This window comes from Carassius carassius, chromosome 22 (genome assembly GCF_963082965.1).
Source record: "Carassius carassius chromosome 22, fCarCar2.1, whole genome shotgun sequence".
NCBI lineage: Eukaryota > Metazoa > Chordata > Actinopteri > Cypriniformes > Cyprinidae > Carassius > Carassius carassius.
In genome coordinates, this window is record NC_081776.1 from 28,265,686 (window position 1) to 28,283,092 (window position 17,407).

General features: G+C 38.4%; 1 protein-coding gene and 2 long non-coding RNA genes across 5 annotated transcripts in view; 2 read left to right on the top strand and 1 right to left on the bottom strand.

The window, feature by feature from the left end:
* The window catches only part of LOC132099206 (uncharacterized), a 159,145-nt gene that overhangs the window by 104,726 nt on the left and 37,012 nt on the right, over positions 1–17,407 (top strand). The window lies entirely within an intron of this gene.
* Positions 1,741–2,196, top strand: LOC132099185 (uncharacterized). Its single transcript, XR_009423052.1, has 2 exons — positions 1,741–1,875; positions 2,131–2,196. It is a non-coding gene; the product is annotated as an uncharacterized LOC132099185 (long non-coding RNA).
* On the bottom strand, positions 1,886–9,507 carry LOC132099184 (zinc finger protein 239-like). Its single transcript, XM_059505632.1, has 2 exons — positions 9,323–9,507; positions 1,886–3,052 (listed from the first exon to the last, which is right to left on the bottom strand). The coding sequence occupies exons 1-2, from the start codon at positions 9,492–9,494 to the stop codon at positions 2,127–2,129; spliced, it is 1,098 nt and encodes a 365-aa protein (XP_059361615.1). The 5' UTR covers positions 9,495–9,507; the 3' UTR covers positions 1,886–2,126.

Consider the following 17,407-nt stretch of genomic DNA (forward strand, 5'->3'; position numbering starts at 1 on the left):
TACCATCAGAGATGCAGGCTTCTGAATTGAGCACTAATAACAACTTTGGTTGTACTTGTACTCTTTAGTTTGGATGACATGGCGTCCCAGTTTTTCAAAAAGAACTTCAAATTTTGATTCGTCTGACCACAGAACAGTTTTCCACTTTGCCACAGTCAATTTTAAATGAGCCTTGGCCCAGAGAAAACGCCTGCGCTTCTGGATTTTAGCCGGCAACGGTGAATGGGACAGTGGATTATGTTCACCGACAATGTTTTCTGGAAGTATTCCTGAGCCCATGTTGTGATTTCCATTAGAGTAGCATTCCTGTATGTGATGCAGTGCTGTCTAAGGGCCGAAGATCACGGTCATCCAGTATGGTTTTCCAGCCTGGACCCTTAGGCACAGAGATTGTTCCAGATTCTCTGAATCTTTGGATGATATTATGCACTGTAGATGATGATAACTTCTAATTATTTGCATTTTTTCTCTGAGAAAATCCTTTCTGATATTGCTCCACTATTTTTCACCGCAGCATTGGGGGAATTGGTGATCCTCTGCCCATCTTGACTTCTGAGAGACACTGTCACTCTAAGAGGCTCTTTTTATACCCAATCATGTTGCCAATTGACCTAATAAATTGCAAATTGGTCCTCCAGCAGTTCCTTATATGCACATTTAACTTTTCTTGCCTCTTATTGCTACATGTCCCAACTTTTTTGGAATGTGTAGCTCTCATAAAATCCAAAATGAGCCAATATTTGGCATTACATTTCAAAATGTCTCACTTTCAACATTTGATATGTTATCTATATACTATTGTGAATAAAATAAAAGTTTATGAGATTTGTAAATGATTCCATTCCTTTTTTACTCACAATTTGTACAGTGTCCCAACTTTTTTGGGATCGGGTTTGTACAAATATTAATATGACAAGTTCTCACATTCAAATCAACAAGTTCTCGAGTTTTGCTATTCTTTTACCTTCATACTTCAAATGTATCCACCTTTTTCCTAACGTAAAAATGGCCGCCGTCGTTTGTAAATTCTATAAGTCTAGCTTCCGGTCTCATTTGCATTACCTATTTTAGCTGTACAAAACAGTTCGTTTTGCTGCTTGATATTGACAATTGATGTGTCCTATCATGTTATTTTAATCTGTTATAAACGGAAGTCTCACCCATAGGCTTACTTACACGTCAAGGAAAAAGGTGGATTAAAAAGGATAATAAAAAAAAACTTGTGAGGGGGGCTATATAAAATAAATTACTAGACATACTCTGTCACACGTGGTCCTGGAGTGACGATGTCCTGCAGAGTTTAGCTCAAACCTGGAAAAAACCAACACCTGCCTGTAGCCCTTGTAATTTTGAAGACTTTAATTAGCTTGTTCAGGTGTGTTTGATTAGGGTTGGAGCAATGTAGTTGGAGTGTTGAAATTAATAATCTGTTGTCACCTTCAAGATATTTAAAAGGGTTTCCATATCTGTAAGAATCTCTTCGGTTTACCATTTCACATCAGAATTTCTCCATATGTAGCACACTGCTAAACTCTGTTAGCCACATCTCAAATTTGTGTACAAACTCTTTCTTTCAAATCTTCAAAATAGTATTTTCTTTGCTATTGTCATCCCATACTGTGAGTTTGACTGGGACTATAGGTTTCCAAACATGGAGACCAGCCGAATACAGTAACAAGAATTTCATGGGGAAAATCAGTCTTAACACCAGTCTTAAAATTGAATTTTTAACAATTTTTGTTAAATGAGAAACTAATTTCACACTGATCACATGTGAATGGCTTCTCTCCAATGTGAACTCTCATGTGAATCTTTAGGCTTGCTATAGCCCTGAAACTCTTTCTACACTGTTCACAGGTGAAAGGTTTCTCATCAGTCTGAATTCTCAAGTGTTTCTTGAGGCTTCCTCTTGTTGAGCAAAGTTCTCTTTCCAGAGATGGAACATGAAAGGCTTTTCTGAGACGTGAATTTTAACATGATTCTTAAGATGTTTCCTCTCTGTGAAACTCATTTCACACTGATGACATTTAAAACTGTTCTCTCTTGAATGAAACTTCATGTGATTATTAAGGCTTTCTTTATATCTGAAACTCTTTCCACACTGACCACATGCAAACGGATTCTCTCTAGTTGTGAATCCTCATGTGATTCTTTAGGTATACGTTATGTGAGAAATTCTTTCCACACAGTTTGCAGGTGTAAGGTTTCTCTCCAGTGTGAATACTCATGTGGACATTAAGGGTATTTTTCTGTGTAAATCTCTTTCCACACGGAGGGCATATGAATGGTTTCTCTTCACTGTGAATTATCTTGTGGACGTTAAGGTGATTTTTCCGTGTAAAACACTTTCCACACATTTTGCAGGTGTAAGGTTTCTCTCCAGTGTGAATTCTCATGTGGACATTAAGGGTATTTTTCTGTGTAAATCTCTTTCCACACTGAGGGCATATGAATGGTTTCTCTTCACTGTGAATTCTCTTGTGAATTTTAAGATCTTCCTTTCGTGTGTAACTCTTCTCACACAGCTCACAGGTGTAAGGTTTCTCTCCATCGTGAAATCTCACATGGACATTAAGGTGATTTTTCTGTGTAAAACACTTTCCACACATTTTGCAGATGTAAGGTTTCTCTCCAGTGTGAATTCTCATGTGGACATTAAGGGTATTTTTCTGTTTAAATCTCTTTCCACAATGAGGGCATATGAATGGTTTCTCTTCACTGTGAATGCTCTTGTGAATCTTAAGATCTCCAATTCGTGTGAAACTCTTCTCACACAGCTCACAGGTGTAAGGTTTCTCTCCAGTGTGAATTCTCATGTGGACATTAAGGCTATTTATCTGTGTAAATCTCTTTCCACACAGTTTGCAGGTGTAAGGTTTCTCTCCAGTGTGAATTATGTTGTAATTAAGGGTTTTAGTATGTATTTTCTGAGTCTTTTCAGTCTGTGAACAACTAATTGATTTTTCTTTAATTTTTAAATCATGTTTCTCATTTTGATCTTTCTCTTCGGTTATATTCAGTCCTTGACTCTCCTCTTTCAGTGCCATCAGGTCTGAGGTAAAAAGAGACAAATACTGGTTTAATTACACAAAACAACAGACATCTAAACATTTAGACTAATGCTGTCAATCGATTAAAAAAAATTATTAATTGCATATTTTCAGTAATAAATTGCATATTTATATATTTATATTGTCACAACTTCACAGTGAATCTCCAAATTAATGTAGAAACAACATAAGTCATGTCAAGTCTGCTTTATTGTCAATTCTTTCACATGTACAGTACATACATACAGAGAATTTAAATTGCATTACTCTCAGACCTTCGGTGCAGCCAGGTAACACGAACAGTAGAACATTAAATACAGATAAAATATAAATTAAAGCTGCAAGAAGCGATGAAAGGGCCCTCGCACCCGGGCTCAGCACCACCCGGTTGCCATAGGAGAACAGCGAACGTTGGGCCAGATGCTTATAAAATGGTAAATATTTACACAAACATTTGCATAAAGGCCGCCTCCAGGGCAAGACATGATGAACGGTCATCGTCTCACCATATGCCATGCCCACTGGCATTTATTCACTTAATGGCTGACACTGACACTCTGAAAACCAGTCAGTATCTGGTGTGACCACTGTTTGCCTCACACAGTGCAACACATCTCCTTTGCATAGAGTTGATCAGGTTGTTGATTGTGGTCTGTGAAATGTTGGTCCACTCCTCTTCAATGGATGTATAAAGCTACTGGATATAGGCAGGAACTGGAACATGCGTTCATATACGCCGATCCAAAGAGTGACATGTCAGAGGAGTATGCTGCCCATGCTAGAACTGGGATGTTTACAGCTTCCAGGAATTTATCATGCAACATGAGGTGATGGTCGATGATGAGTGGTACAACAGTGGGCCTTAGGATCTCGTCGTGGTATCTCTATGCATTTAAAATGCCATCAATAAAATGCACCTGTGTTCGTAGTAAATAACATACCATACCTACACCGCCACCATGTGCCACTCGATCCACAACATAGACATGAGCAAACCGCTCACCCACAAGACACCATACATGCTGTCTGCCATCTGCCCTGTACAGTGATTCATCCGTGAAGAGAACACCTCTCCAAAGTGCCAGACGCCATCAAATGTGAGCATTTGCCTACTCAAGTCGGTTATGACGATGAACTGCAGTCAGGTCAAGACCCCGGTGAGAACGACAAGCATGCAGCTGAGCTTCCCTGAGACGGTTTCTGAAAGTTTGTGCAGAAATTCTTTGGTTATGCAAACCGATTGTTGCAGCAGCTGTCCGGGTGGCTGGTCTCAACTTGGAGGGGAAGATGCTGGATGTGGAGGTCCTGGGCTGGTGTGGTGACACATGGTCTGCAGTTGTGAGGCCAGTTGGATGTACTTCCAAATTTTCTGAAATGCCTTTAGAGATGTCTTATAGTAGAGAAATTAATAATCAATTCACAGGCAACAGGTCTGTAGGACATTCCTGCAGTCACCAAGCCAACTGCATGGTCCCTCAAAACTTGCGACATCTGTGGCATTGTGCTGTGTGATAAAACTGCACATTTTAGAGTGGCCTTTTATTGTGGCCAGCCTAAGGCACACCTGTGCAATAATCATGCTGTCTAATCAGCATCTTGATATGCCACACCTGTGAGGTGGATGTATTATCTCGACAAAGGAGAAGTGCTCACGAACACAGATTTTGTAACAGACACGCCAGGTTCCACCACCAACCAAATCACAGCGCACTCCCTCACTTGAGTACTAATAGCTCCCACCTGATCCTCATCCTCCTGCAATCACCTCCTCACTACAAATACCACGCACCCAGTCAGCGCCCGGTCTCATTCACAACAAGGTTTTACCTGAATGCTTACTCTAAGGACTAACTCCCTTTCTACATACCTCTCTCCAGCGATCTCCAGAAGCTCCCAGCCTTCCTCGTGTGCGTGTGTCCACTGCCTCCAGCGTCTTGAGCCATTCACCTACGGATCCCTTCATCACTGCCTCCAGCACCATCACATCACCCTGCACAACCTGCTCCTCTACTTATACCTCAATAAACTGTGTTTCTGTTACTTTTAGCCTCCTGCCCTGGTATTCCGTAACAGAAGACCGGACCAAGACCGATCGGCACAAGAATGAGCCTCACGAACCCCTTCCAGGACTTGGTTGACGCTTTGCGTCAAACACTCACCACTCTCCCGGCATCCCCATGACCTGCGAGCACTGTGGAAATTGGAAATTGGCACTGTGGAAAACTGCAGGGTGCTATTCTTCACCCGCTTCAACTTCTCCATCTCGTACCGCCCAGGGGCCAAGAACATCAAGGCTGACGCCCTGTCCCGGTGTCATGTCCCAGAAGAGAACCTAGACGAACCTGAAACTATACTTCCTGAGAAGGTAATCATCAATCCAATCATCTGGTCTGCTGAGACCCTACCTTCCTCCAATCCCTCCGCCAACACTCCGCCGGGTTGCCCACCAGGACGTCAATACATCCCCAGGACACGGCTCACTCCACTCATCAACTCCGCTCACACGTCTCTTGGCACTGGTCACCAGGGGGTCAATGAAACCCTCTCGCTGCTAAGGGAATGCTTCTGGTGGCCCAACATGGCATCGGACATCAGAAGGTACGTGCACGGATGTAAAGACTGCGCCATCTCCAAGAGTCCACACCATCTACCATCAGGCATGCTTCACCCTCTGCCCTTCCCAAACCACACATGGACAGACCTAGGGGTGGATTTAATGACTGATCTGCCTCCCTCTGACAATAATACCTGTATCCTTGTCATTGTAGACCAGTTTTCTAAATCAAGTCTTCTCCTCCCTCTGAAAGGTCTACCCACGGCCATGGAAACAGCCGAGTTAATGTTTAACCATGTCTTCAGATACTTTGGCATTCCACAAGACATCGTCTCCGACAGAGGTCCCCAGTTAATCTCCTGGGTATGGAAAGCTTTCCACTCACTCCTAGGTGTGGCCATCAGTCTGTCCTCTGGGTACCATCCCCAATTTAACGGGCAGACAGAGATGAAGGTTCAGGAGATCGGCCGCTTCCTCCGTACCTTCTGCAATGGCCACCAGGACTCTTGGAACTAGTTCCTAGGGTGGGTCGAGTACGCACAGAACTCTCTGCGACAACCCACCACCGGACTCACTCCATTCCAGTGCGTGCTCGGCTACCAACCACTGCTCTTCCCATGGTCAGGTGAACCCTCTGACATCCCTTCCATCGACTACTGGTTCCGAGAGAGCGAGAGGGTCTGGGACGCGGCCCACCACCAACTGCAATGGGCTCTACGTAGGCGCAGGATGACAGCCGACCTTTGCCGATCTAACGCTCCGGAATACCAACCTAGACAGAAGGTCTGGCTGTCCACCAGGGACATTCACCTGCACCTACCATGCTGTAAGCTCAGTCCCAGATTCATTGGCCCATTTACCATCATAGAGCAGATCAGTCAGGTTACTTTCAAGCTCCAATTACCACCTGAGTACCGGATTCACCCCACTTTCCACGTCTTACTCCTCAAACTTTACCATCCCTCTAAAATACCCATTAAACTTGCAAATTTCCACAAACAAGCATTACTTTCATGGAAGCTCCCAGCCTTCCTCATGTGCGTGTGTGTGTGTCCACTGCCTCCAGTGTCTTGAGCCATTCACCTACGGATCCCTTTATCACTGCCTCCAGCACCATCACATCACCCTGCACAACCTGCTCCTTTACTTATGCCTCAATAAGCTGTGTTTCTGTTACTTTCAGCCTCCTGTCCTGGTATTCCATAACAGATTTAAACATATTTGTGAAGACTATTTGATTGAAATATGCTTTTTGAGGACCGAAAAAGGCTAAGATCTTTGAATTCAGCTCATGAAAAATGGGGGCAAAAACAAAAGTGTTGCATTTATAATTTGGTTCAGTGTAGTTATTTGTTTATTACATTGCTGTTTGCTTTGATTTTGGATTAGATTAGTTTTCTTGTTGTTAGATTAGTTTTGGAGTATTTCACAACCCTTGTTTTTTTAGATTAGGGATATTAGTTTATGTCGTCACATATGCCAAAGATCACACATTTTTCTTTTTAGTCTAGAAAATAGTTACATTTACATTAAATAAAAAAAAACTTACAAATGAAAATAGCAAATAGAAGCAATTCAGACCTATATAAGGGTAACAGTATTCAAGTGCTGTGACAAGCCTTAAAAAAGGGACTTGCTGATGAAAAAGATGTTTCTTTAGACGTTTTTTGATGATGGCTGCTCGAATTGAGATAGGCAGGTTCTTCCACCAGCTTGGAACAGTCCATGTAAAGGTCCGTGAGAATGTTTTTGTGCTATTTTGGGATGATTTGACAAGGTGTCATTCATTTGCAAAACTCTGGAAAGCGCATAAGTCTGCACTAAAGAACTTAATCTTGCTATTTCAGACTCAATAGTTGTCTTGTATACAAGTGCCTTGATTTTGATGCGAGTGGCTATCGGCAGCCAGTGCTGATGAAGAGAGGTGTGACATGCTTTCTTCAGCTCATTGAAGACTACTTTTGTTGCAGCATCCTGGATCAGTGGCAGAGTCTCAATAGTAAATGCCGGAAGGCCTGCTAAGAGAGCAATACAATAGTCCAGTCTGGAGAAAACAATAGCTGTGTGGCCTGCTCTGATAGGAAGGGTCTAATCTTCCTAATGTTGTATAAAGCAAATCTGCAGGACCAAGCCATTGTAATAATATGGTCTGTGAAGCTTAGTTGATGATCAGTCACAACTCTAAGGTTCCTGGCTGTCCTAGAAGGAGTTATGGTGGACGATCCTAGCTGTAAAGAGAAGTTGTGATGAAGTGCTGGGTTGGCAAAGACCACAACTCATTCTGTCTTCACAAGGTTGAGTTTAACCCTTAACAACTCGACACAGCGAGATTGTTCTTCAAGTTTTTTTATTTTACTGTTTGCTTCGCGATGAGAGGAATAAGACATAATTCACCCCAAAAAGATGTGATGGGTTTGAGGATTTGAGATTTCCTCAGAAAAAAAGAATGAAGCACTTTATTCAGCAGAGATCATAAACATGAGTAAGTCGCTTTTTATTCATTTATATACTTGTACTAGTTTTCACATAACGTGTAAAAATTTTACTATAATTCCTGACTAAATGTATAATCAAGTGAAACATTATGAAGTTTCAATAACAATATACAATACAGTCCGCCCCAGTTTGTAATTCAGCCTATTACTACTTATAATGATAAATGAAATTGGCGAATTAATTGAACAATTGTGCCAAAACACACACACATATATTAACTGACTCATCACGGGGAGCTTAGGTGGATTCCTGCTTGTCCCGTAGATTATCTGCTCACGCGCTTTAACTTAGCGCACAAGCAGATAGGTTTCTTCGATTAAAAGCGTTCAGCTTTTCCGCCATGTAAACATTACGCCCATTACTTATTAATAGAAAATAGGGACAACCCATTCCAAAAATGCACCCCTGCGCACAGACCATTTTTCCGCCGTTAAAATAGCAAAAGTGGATTTGGACGCCCTGAGTGCACCTGCGCCGTGCGCTTTACACTTTGCATTTAAATTTTTAAAATAGGGCCCTATTAAAAGAGCTAATTCTGTTTTTAATAGTTCCTAAAATCTGTTCCCTATCATAAAAATAAGTGCCGATGATCAGGGGTTCAATAATTATGACATATCTGTGTGATTAAAAATACTTATAACTCAAAAATATTACATTATATATTGACATTATCACATTTAATATGCAAGTAAACTGTTATAGATGCAACTTCATGAAATTCTAGATCCTTAGAAAAGCTTGCATTTCTACAGTATTAGTCTCTAATAATTTTGATTGCAACTGTATCTTTAAGCTGGCAGTTATCAAACATCTCATCAAAAATCATGTTAGAGGACCACAAGACTTAGACCCAGCAGAACTGGTTTCTTACAGACATTTAGGTCTAAAACATTAGAAACACAGTGTCCTCTCAACTAGGTTCAGTTTTGTAATAGCAGTTTTGTATTACATTCAAAAGATCAAGTCACAAGCCAAAAAACAACAACAAATCTCCACTTATCATGATCTTGATGGAGGGATTCACCATCACATACTTTTACACCGTTAGGAACCTAACTGTTGCTTTCACACAAATAGTTTTTTGGTTAATAATATAATAGCCTTCTATTAAGACTACTTTTATTAATAACTGGAAATATCAACACTAGAGTTTAAGGTGTTCTGTAGAGCTGGACATTTTAATAATGATCAACTGAGTTCAGCTTTGAGAATGAAAACTAACCTGTTTGTTCCTCAGTCTCTTCATGTTTGACTCTGAATGTGTCTTCAATCTTCATTTCTTCTCTCTCCTCTTTAATAAACTCCATCTTTGTTTGTTCCTCAGTATCTTCATGTTTGACTCTTAATGCGTCTTCAATATTCACGTCTTCTCTCTCCTCTTTAATGAAAGCCATCTTTATAAATGTATGACATTAAAAACAACATTAGCATTCAAATTAATAAAAGGAAACAAATTGGTTTACATTTGTATTAAGACGTATATTTAGTATTGATTGATGTGTAGATTATATTTAATAGATTTCACTTTCAGGAAAACATTTGCAGTTGTTTAGTAAAAGTTATCATTAAACAGGTTAGTGTTTGTTTTCATCACATTTACTCTGTTTTAAACAGCAGATGACGTCAGCGCGCGATGATTCGATCGAATCACTGAATCATTTTGCGATTCAATTGATTCATTGCTGTTTTCTCCAACACTACTAACCAGTAACCGACGTCTTGTTTAAAATAAACTGAATCACTATATAGGGAGCGAAATGAGACGCACTGTTTCTGTTAATTCTGTTCGGGAGCACTTTACAAGCATTAACCATCATTAATAACACTAGTTAAAGCATTACAATGTGACACGGGTTTAGACTTGTTTTCACAGTGTAATATACGACTCTCTAAATGAGTTCAGTCGATTGAAACACTTTAAACTATTAAAATCACTCACCTTTCTTCAGCCAATTCACAGTCGCGGGAGTGCGCGCAGCCTTATGACGTCACACCGCCAGAGCAAAATAAAAGTCTTTTTTCTAAAAACATATAATTTTACATTTAAAAACAAATGTAATAGAGTACAGGAGCAATCGAAAAGACAGCAAAAATATTTAACTGTTTAATCAACTGAATTATCATGTCAATATATTCATCTTGTTCAATCTCAGTTTCTCCTCAGAATATAGCAGGCAATAAATCAAATTTCATCTTTATTTAGTTAAAGTGCATTATATTAAAAGATTACAATGATGGTAGGTTTAAAACATTTGCTTTTGATTCTCTGAATGGCAATCTTTACTTAATTAATATATCTTCTAAATCAGTGGTTCCCAACCTTTTTCAACCCGCGGCCCACACAACCAAACACATATGTTTGCGCGGCCCACTGCAAAAAAAAAACTGACCCCGCTATCGTTGGGTTAATAACTTAGTACTCAGAAGCTAGATTGTTAACTGTATTTATTGAATGAACTAGGGCTGTGCGATATGCACAAAAATGTTTACATAATATATGTATGTTTAGTGTGTATTTAAAATATGTATATATAAATGCACACACATACAGTATATATTTATATATTTTTACTGTAGGCCTATATATTTACATGTGTATATACGTTTTTATATTTACATTCTTATATTTTATATATAAATATATTTAATATATAAACATAACATTTTTCTTAAATATATACATGCATGTGTTGATATCCATTTACATTTAGTTGTTTAGCAGACACTTTTATCCAAAGCGACTCACAAATGAGGACAATGGAAGCATGAATCATGAAACGCAGTAAACGTAGCAAGATTTTTTTTCATTATTATATAATAAAAAGAAAATGGGTAGAATAGAGCAAGCTAGTGTTAGAGGCCTTTTTGCTTTTGTTAATTGTATAATAAAAAGAAAATAGATAGAATTCAAAAAGAATAGAACAGTAATTGTTATTTATTTATTGAGAAAACAAGTAAGTAAATTAAGAGTTTAAGTCTAAAGGGGGCACTTTTTTAAGAATAGAATTAGAATAGTGAGTGTTAAAGTTAGAGGGTCAAATAAAGATGGAAGAGATGTGTTTCTAAGCCGATTCTTGAAGATGGCTAAGGACTCAGCTGTCTAGATTGTGTTGGGGAGGTCATTCCACCAGGAGGGAACATTTAATTTAAAAGTCTGTAAAAGTGACTTTGTGCCTCTTTGGGATGGTACAATCAAGCGACGTTCTCTTGCAGAACGCAAGCTTCTAGAGGGCACATAAGCCTGAAGTAACAAATTTAGGTAAATGGGTGCAGAGCCAGTGGTAGTTTTGTAGGCAAACATCAATGCCTTGAATTTTATACGAGCAGCTATTGGAAGCCAGTGCAAATTGATAAACACAGGTGTGACATGTATTCTTTTTGGCTCATTAAAAATTAATCTTCCTGCCGCGTTCTGGATTAATTGTAAAGGTTTGATAGAATTGGCTGGAAGACCTGCCAAAAGGGCATTGCAATAGTCCAGCCTGGACAGAACAAGAGCTTGAACAAGGAGTTGTGCAGCATGTTCCCAAAGAAAGGGCTTGATCTTCTTGATGTTGAATAAAGCAAATCTACAGGATCGGACAGTTTTAGCAATGTGGTCTGAGAAAGTCAGCTGATCATCAATCATAACTCCAAGGCTTCTAGCTGTTTTTGAAGGAGTTATGGTTGATGTGCCTAACCTGATGGTGAAATTGTGATGGAACGATGGGTTTGCTGGAATCACAAGCAGTTCTGTCTTGGCAAGGTTGAGTTGAAGGTGATGGTCCATCATCCAGGAAGAAATGTCTGTTAGACAAGCTGAGATGCGAATAGCTACCGTCGGATCATCAGGATGGAATGAGAGGTAGAGTTGAGTGTCATCTGCATAGCAGTGGTATGAAAAGCCATGTTTCTGAATGACAGAACCTAATGATGATATAATATATTATATATATTATAATATATATTTTGGATACGATTCATGATCAATCATTTAATTATTAACAATTTCTGAAAGGAAAAAAAGGAAAAAGTAATATTTAATAATATAATACATTAAATTTGCATCAGCTCTTCAGCACGTGATTAATTCTAGCCAATGAGAGCAGGAACTGCCGGAACTCTGCATAGTTAATGATTAATTCTAGCCAATGAGAGCAGGAACTGCCGGAACTCTGCATAGTTAATGAGCTGTCATTCCGACTTCAACTGACACCGCCCAGCTCCACTCAACCAGCAGTGGCGTAGCCAGGGGAGGGGCTATGGGGGCACTGGCCCCTCCTGAAAACTGATTGGCCCCCCAGTGTGCCCCCACCCCTCTACTTGTCTGTCACTCACAAATTCAAATCATAATCTTTCAGTTTAGTAAATAACTCATGATTGCGTTGCGATGCTTCTCAACGAGGACCAAGAATAGCGAGCTGCTGTTTTCCAATGAAAAAAAGCACACGGTAAGTTGATCTATTTTATACAGCTTATGATTTTTGATTAGCGAGTTGTTGCAGTGCAAGAAGTTTTTGGTACTAACGTTAACGTCTTTCGGTGTTAGACAGACCAGGTTCGATGACGATGTTATCTCCTAGAGCAGACCAAGATGCTAATCATTATATTTACTATGCTCCTCTGATGCTGAATGTAAAAGGGGTTTACTGCGTTATGATTTACTTATTTTTCGGCCGAAAGCACCGATATAGGCAACAACGCAATTTAAAGCAATGGTTTAAAAAAAGTATAATTGCAATTCTAATAAAATCATTATTGAATCATGCAGTCGATTAGCGACTTTTTTCACTTATGTGAGGTGACAAAACAAAACGTATGATGTTTATGTAACGCTCCACACTTGAGACTTTTTTTTTTTTTAATTTATGGGAGAGACACATGCAAAAGCATCGTTTTTTTTTTACTGGTCAATTTTGAGATTTGGGGCTGTTTGTCTTCAATAACATGTCTTCTTTCAGACTTGTGGTGAAAAAAAAGTCCAAAATACACATATAGGTCTTTATTTTACTACACCTTTAGTCTATTTGCGTCTGTAGATTTCTCATAAATTCAGTTGGCGTTCTAAATCACCATGGTGCTCCGCGATTGCTGTCTGCACCCTGGAAAGCTTTCTCTCTAGCTCTCTCTCCCGTACAATGTTCTCGGATCCAAATATGGTCATTTCCTTTTCATCAGCAACCAATTGTGAAAGTACAATGGGGCATTTAACACTAAAAGTGACTCTCATTGGCTGATGCCAATTTCCGACAACGTGATTCGTTCAGACGCATCACGTGACGTGTTCTGACATTTCCACAGTGTTTTTGACAGTTTTTCTGTTTAGTTGAAGGCCATAAATGCTGAGTTATAGGTTTTGATGCGTTTTAGTTGGTTTGTATTGTCGATTGCTAAGGATTTGACAAGATATTGTGTCTGTAAATAGTTGTTTCCACTAAAAAAAATAATTCGCTTTTACATTACAAATCTTTAAATGCCGTTTTCTCAAAATGAGTTTTTTGTCATTCTTCAGTACAAACATCTTAGCCTATGTAGCAGCTATGTGCACCAAACTCTCCAGTTATACACTTATATTCTGTATTCTGAAGATAATAAATCCTTACTGGCCTGATTAATGAGACATTTTAATAAAAATAAAAAAATATGCCGAAAAATATATAAATATATAAATATGCTGAAATCCCTCTGAACATCTTTTTTCATCTTGCGTGTAATCAAAATGAAAAAAATAATTTAGCACTTAGCTTTATCATATGTTCATCATATGTCCGCAAATATCATACATAAATATTTAATGCATGATTAAATAGCAAAATAAATAACTAATAAAATATAAAATATAAAAAAATATAAAATATAATTAAATATACTAATATAACTAATAAAAATAACACTGGACTAATTAAGCTATTATAAACTGTTTCTATAGGATCCACATATTTTACATGTTAAACTAAAGCTACCTTTTTGAACAAGTAGCTATCTAACAAAGTATGGATATATGATATTTTTAAATCAATATGCTCAAGATTAATTAGCCTTGACATAAGTAGATTTTGTTTATTCATCAATGCAAATTTACTGCAACTGCTGCTATGCAAGTTGAATGGGATGTGGATAATAAACAAAAACAATTTATTATATTAAATTTATATTAGTTATATTAATTCATTAATTGTGTATTTATTTCTATTAATTATTAATGTTATTCTGCATTTATATAAATAAGGCTATTATATATATTATATAAGGCTATTATAAATCAATTCTATTATTATTATTATTATTTGTGAGTTGTACACTGTTCATACATTGGATTATTTTATTTATTACAGTTTTTCTTTCACTTTTGTAAAGTGAAAAGTTAATATAAATTGTATTTGATTGTTTTGATTTAGAGCAGTGAATAACTCCTATTAAAATATAATAGGGTATCACTGTTTATTACTGATTTTAAAGGTTACTGAACTCTTGAAATGATTTTGGATATAGACGGTTTCATCGGGCGCACGCGCCTGGCCCTAAGTTAACTTCCGGTCTGTGTTGTGTATATCGGTCTGCCTAGCGGTGCCGTCTACAAACGCAGTTAAAGTCAAGGTGATGAGTAGACTGAAGTTGGGCTCAGGTGGTTGTGCTGTTTCCCATACATTTATTTATTTTTGGAGACTCGCCACAATTTTAAAACTGATAGATTTTCAAAAAGACTTTGTTGAATAAACATGAGTAACGTTACGTACTGCACGTTTAATAATAATAATTCCGTACATTTATATGTTTAAATATCAAAGCGAGGCACAGGTGTTTTTATATCGCTGTATTTCTGAAGGAAGACTTGTATGTTATATGCCTGATAAAGCAGCGTGTGAGCCTTCCAGCTCTGCTTTGTTTACAGCTGTTACTGGGGAAACCTCTATTTCTCGCGCTTTATGTCTGTGCTTTAAAACATCTCCTGCTGGCAAAGAATGAATTAGCATTTTCATTAAGTCCGCCTGATCCGATATTATCGGCCGATATGAGCTAATTGCATTTAAATCGGCATCGGCGTTTATAACGGCCAATGAAACATGAGAAACAGAGTCTCATGCTTCACTCATGTTATGAGTGTTGCATAGTTTGCCCACCAGAGGGAGCCCTGCAACTCCCTAGTTGACAACAGCGCCAGAAATCCACTACAGAAGAAAGCTATCAGCCAAGCCACAGGAGGTGCACTCTTTTGACGGTGAGTCTGTCGTTCGTCATGTGAAATGATTGTAGATTTAGTTCATACACTGTATATAAAAACAGTGTGGTAGTTCTAGCTAACGGTCCTATCATTAACACTTCTAAATATTCTGTAACATCACTTACAGCCGCTAATGCATTGCTATATTAGATTAGCCACAAAGCTAATACCATGTTTATCAGTGGAAGAGCGCGAACGTTAATAAAAGGTCAAACTATAACGTTAGCGTTTAACTTATTCTAAATATATCTCCAGATAATATATCTAAATATATCTGCACATTATGACCGCGTTACTGTGGCAGGGGGCAGCGTGTAGTCAATGACTAGAAGTTATGTACAGCGTGCATCGAAAAAACAACAACTGTTACGTTACTCTAATGCTAATATAGCTTCCTTTTTTAGCAGGCCCCTTAAATGCTTGCTATTAACTTGTTTGAAGGTGGTTCTTGTTAAAATTGACAGCGGTGTGTTCATGACACTAACATTAACCATTCAACTTCGAATTGATTCCGTAATCTTCCGGTAACAGTAGGCTAACTTTACGTTCGCCAGCACATGACGATGTTTTGATTCAGACTGCACAAAGAGAAGAGAAGATGTACGGGTCCGTTGTGAATGTGTCTGTGAGAGCAAATAGTGTAGTTACAGTAACTACAGTAGCTGCGTCAGAAATGATTAAACCAGAGGGGACATGTAAATAAATGTGAGCTGAACAAGCGCTTTTTTCTTTTTTACATATTGTTTCAAAGCAACTTCACAGACATAACAGGAAAATGTTGTAATAATATTGTTAAATATAAGTAGGTAATAGGTAGGGGTGCACCGAAATTTCGGCCGCCGAAAATTTTCGGCCGAAATGGCATTATCGGTTTCGGGCCAAAATAAAAAAAACAACCGAAAACGTAAACCGAAAATGAATGTCACCCGCCCCTCCCATCCGTGCGCAAGCGCTTAGGTTTCACTCACGGTCGAGCTGTTATCACGCGTCTGCCTATCAAAGATTAAGCATGTCAAAGGGCTGTCACAATCAAAAAAAGCTTGTCCCAAAAGCTGCACAATCGATCGGACCAACCAACACAAGTTTCGAAAACGAAAACGGAATCGATTTTAACGGCCTTCTCTAGGAGCGCGTCCAGCTCGTCACTATACGCTCGCAGCGAACGCGCGTCACCCAGCAACTGCAGGTTCTGACACACACACACACACACACACACACACACACACACACACACACACAGCCTATTAGTGCATAATATCAATGTAGCCTTCAGTAATGTTTTTCATTGATGTAATGGCAGTCCACATTGCTCACTTGTGCGCGTCTCAAGCGCCCTCTTTACGTTCGCCCTAATGCCTGTTTAGATGTCGGTGGATTTGCCTATATTTGGCGTTGAAAAACGGATCAACGCCAAATATAGGCGATTTACTAACGATTTAATGAACACTTTGCCTATGTCTCAAAAAACAAACAGGATTTTTTTTCCACAAAAGTGACAGCCCTATACCAGAGGACACCAAAGTTGCAATATGTAACATTTGTTCTGCAAAAATCTCCAAAATTGTGGATTTTTTTGCACAATTTTTAAAAAACTATTTTATTTGATGGAACATAAAACTTGAAGAATAATTATTATTTATATTTATTGTAAAAAAAAATATTTTATGTTTTGTCATGTAACTGTTAATAAAAGTTTGATTATTATATTGTGATTTTTCAATTCAGATCCATTAAATCCAAGCAATATATATATACGTTTTTAAAAGAAGCCATTTTCGGCTTCAGTTTCGGTTTTCGAAAAGTGCATCCTAAATTTTCGGTTTCGGTGCAGAATTTTCATTTCGGTGCATCACTAGTAATAGGTCATACCTATTGCTTGAAAAATAAAAAAATATATATATTTCTCATTTTTGCCTATGTAGGAGATCCGAGTTTATTATTATTATAATTCTAATGATGACATGAGTAATGATACATGGTGATATTATTAATACACATGCTTATTCTTTCTCTGTCTCTCTTTCTGCCTACAGATGGCTGAAAAAGGTGAATGCTGTAGCAGCAAAGTGTGGGACTACTTCTGCAAATACTTTAACTTTAGTATTA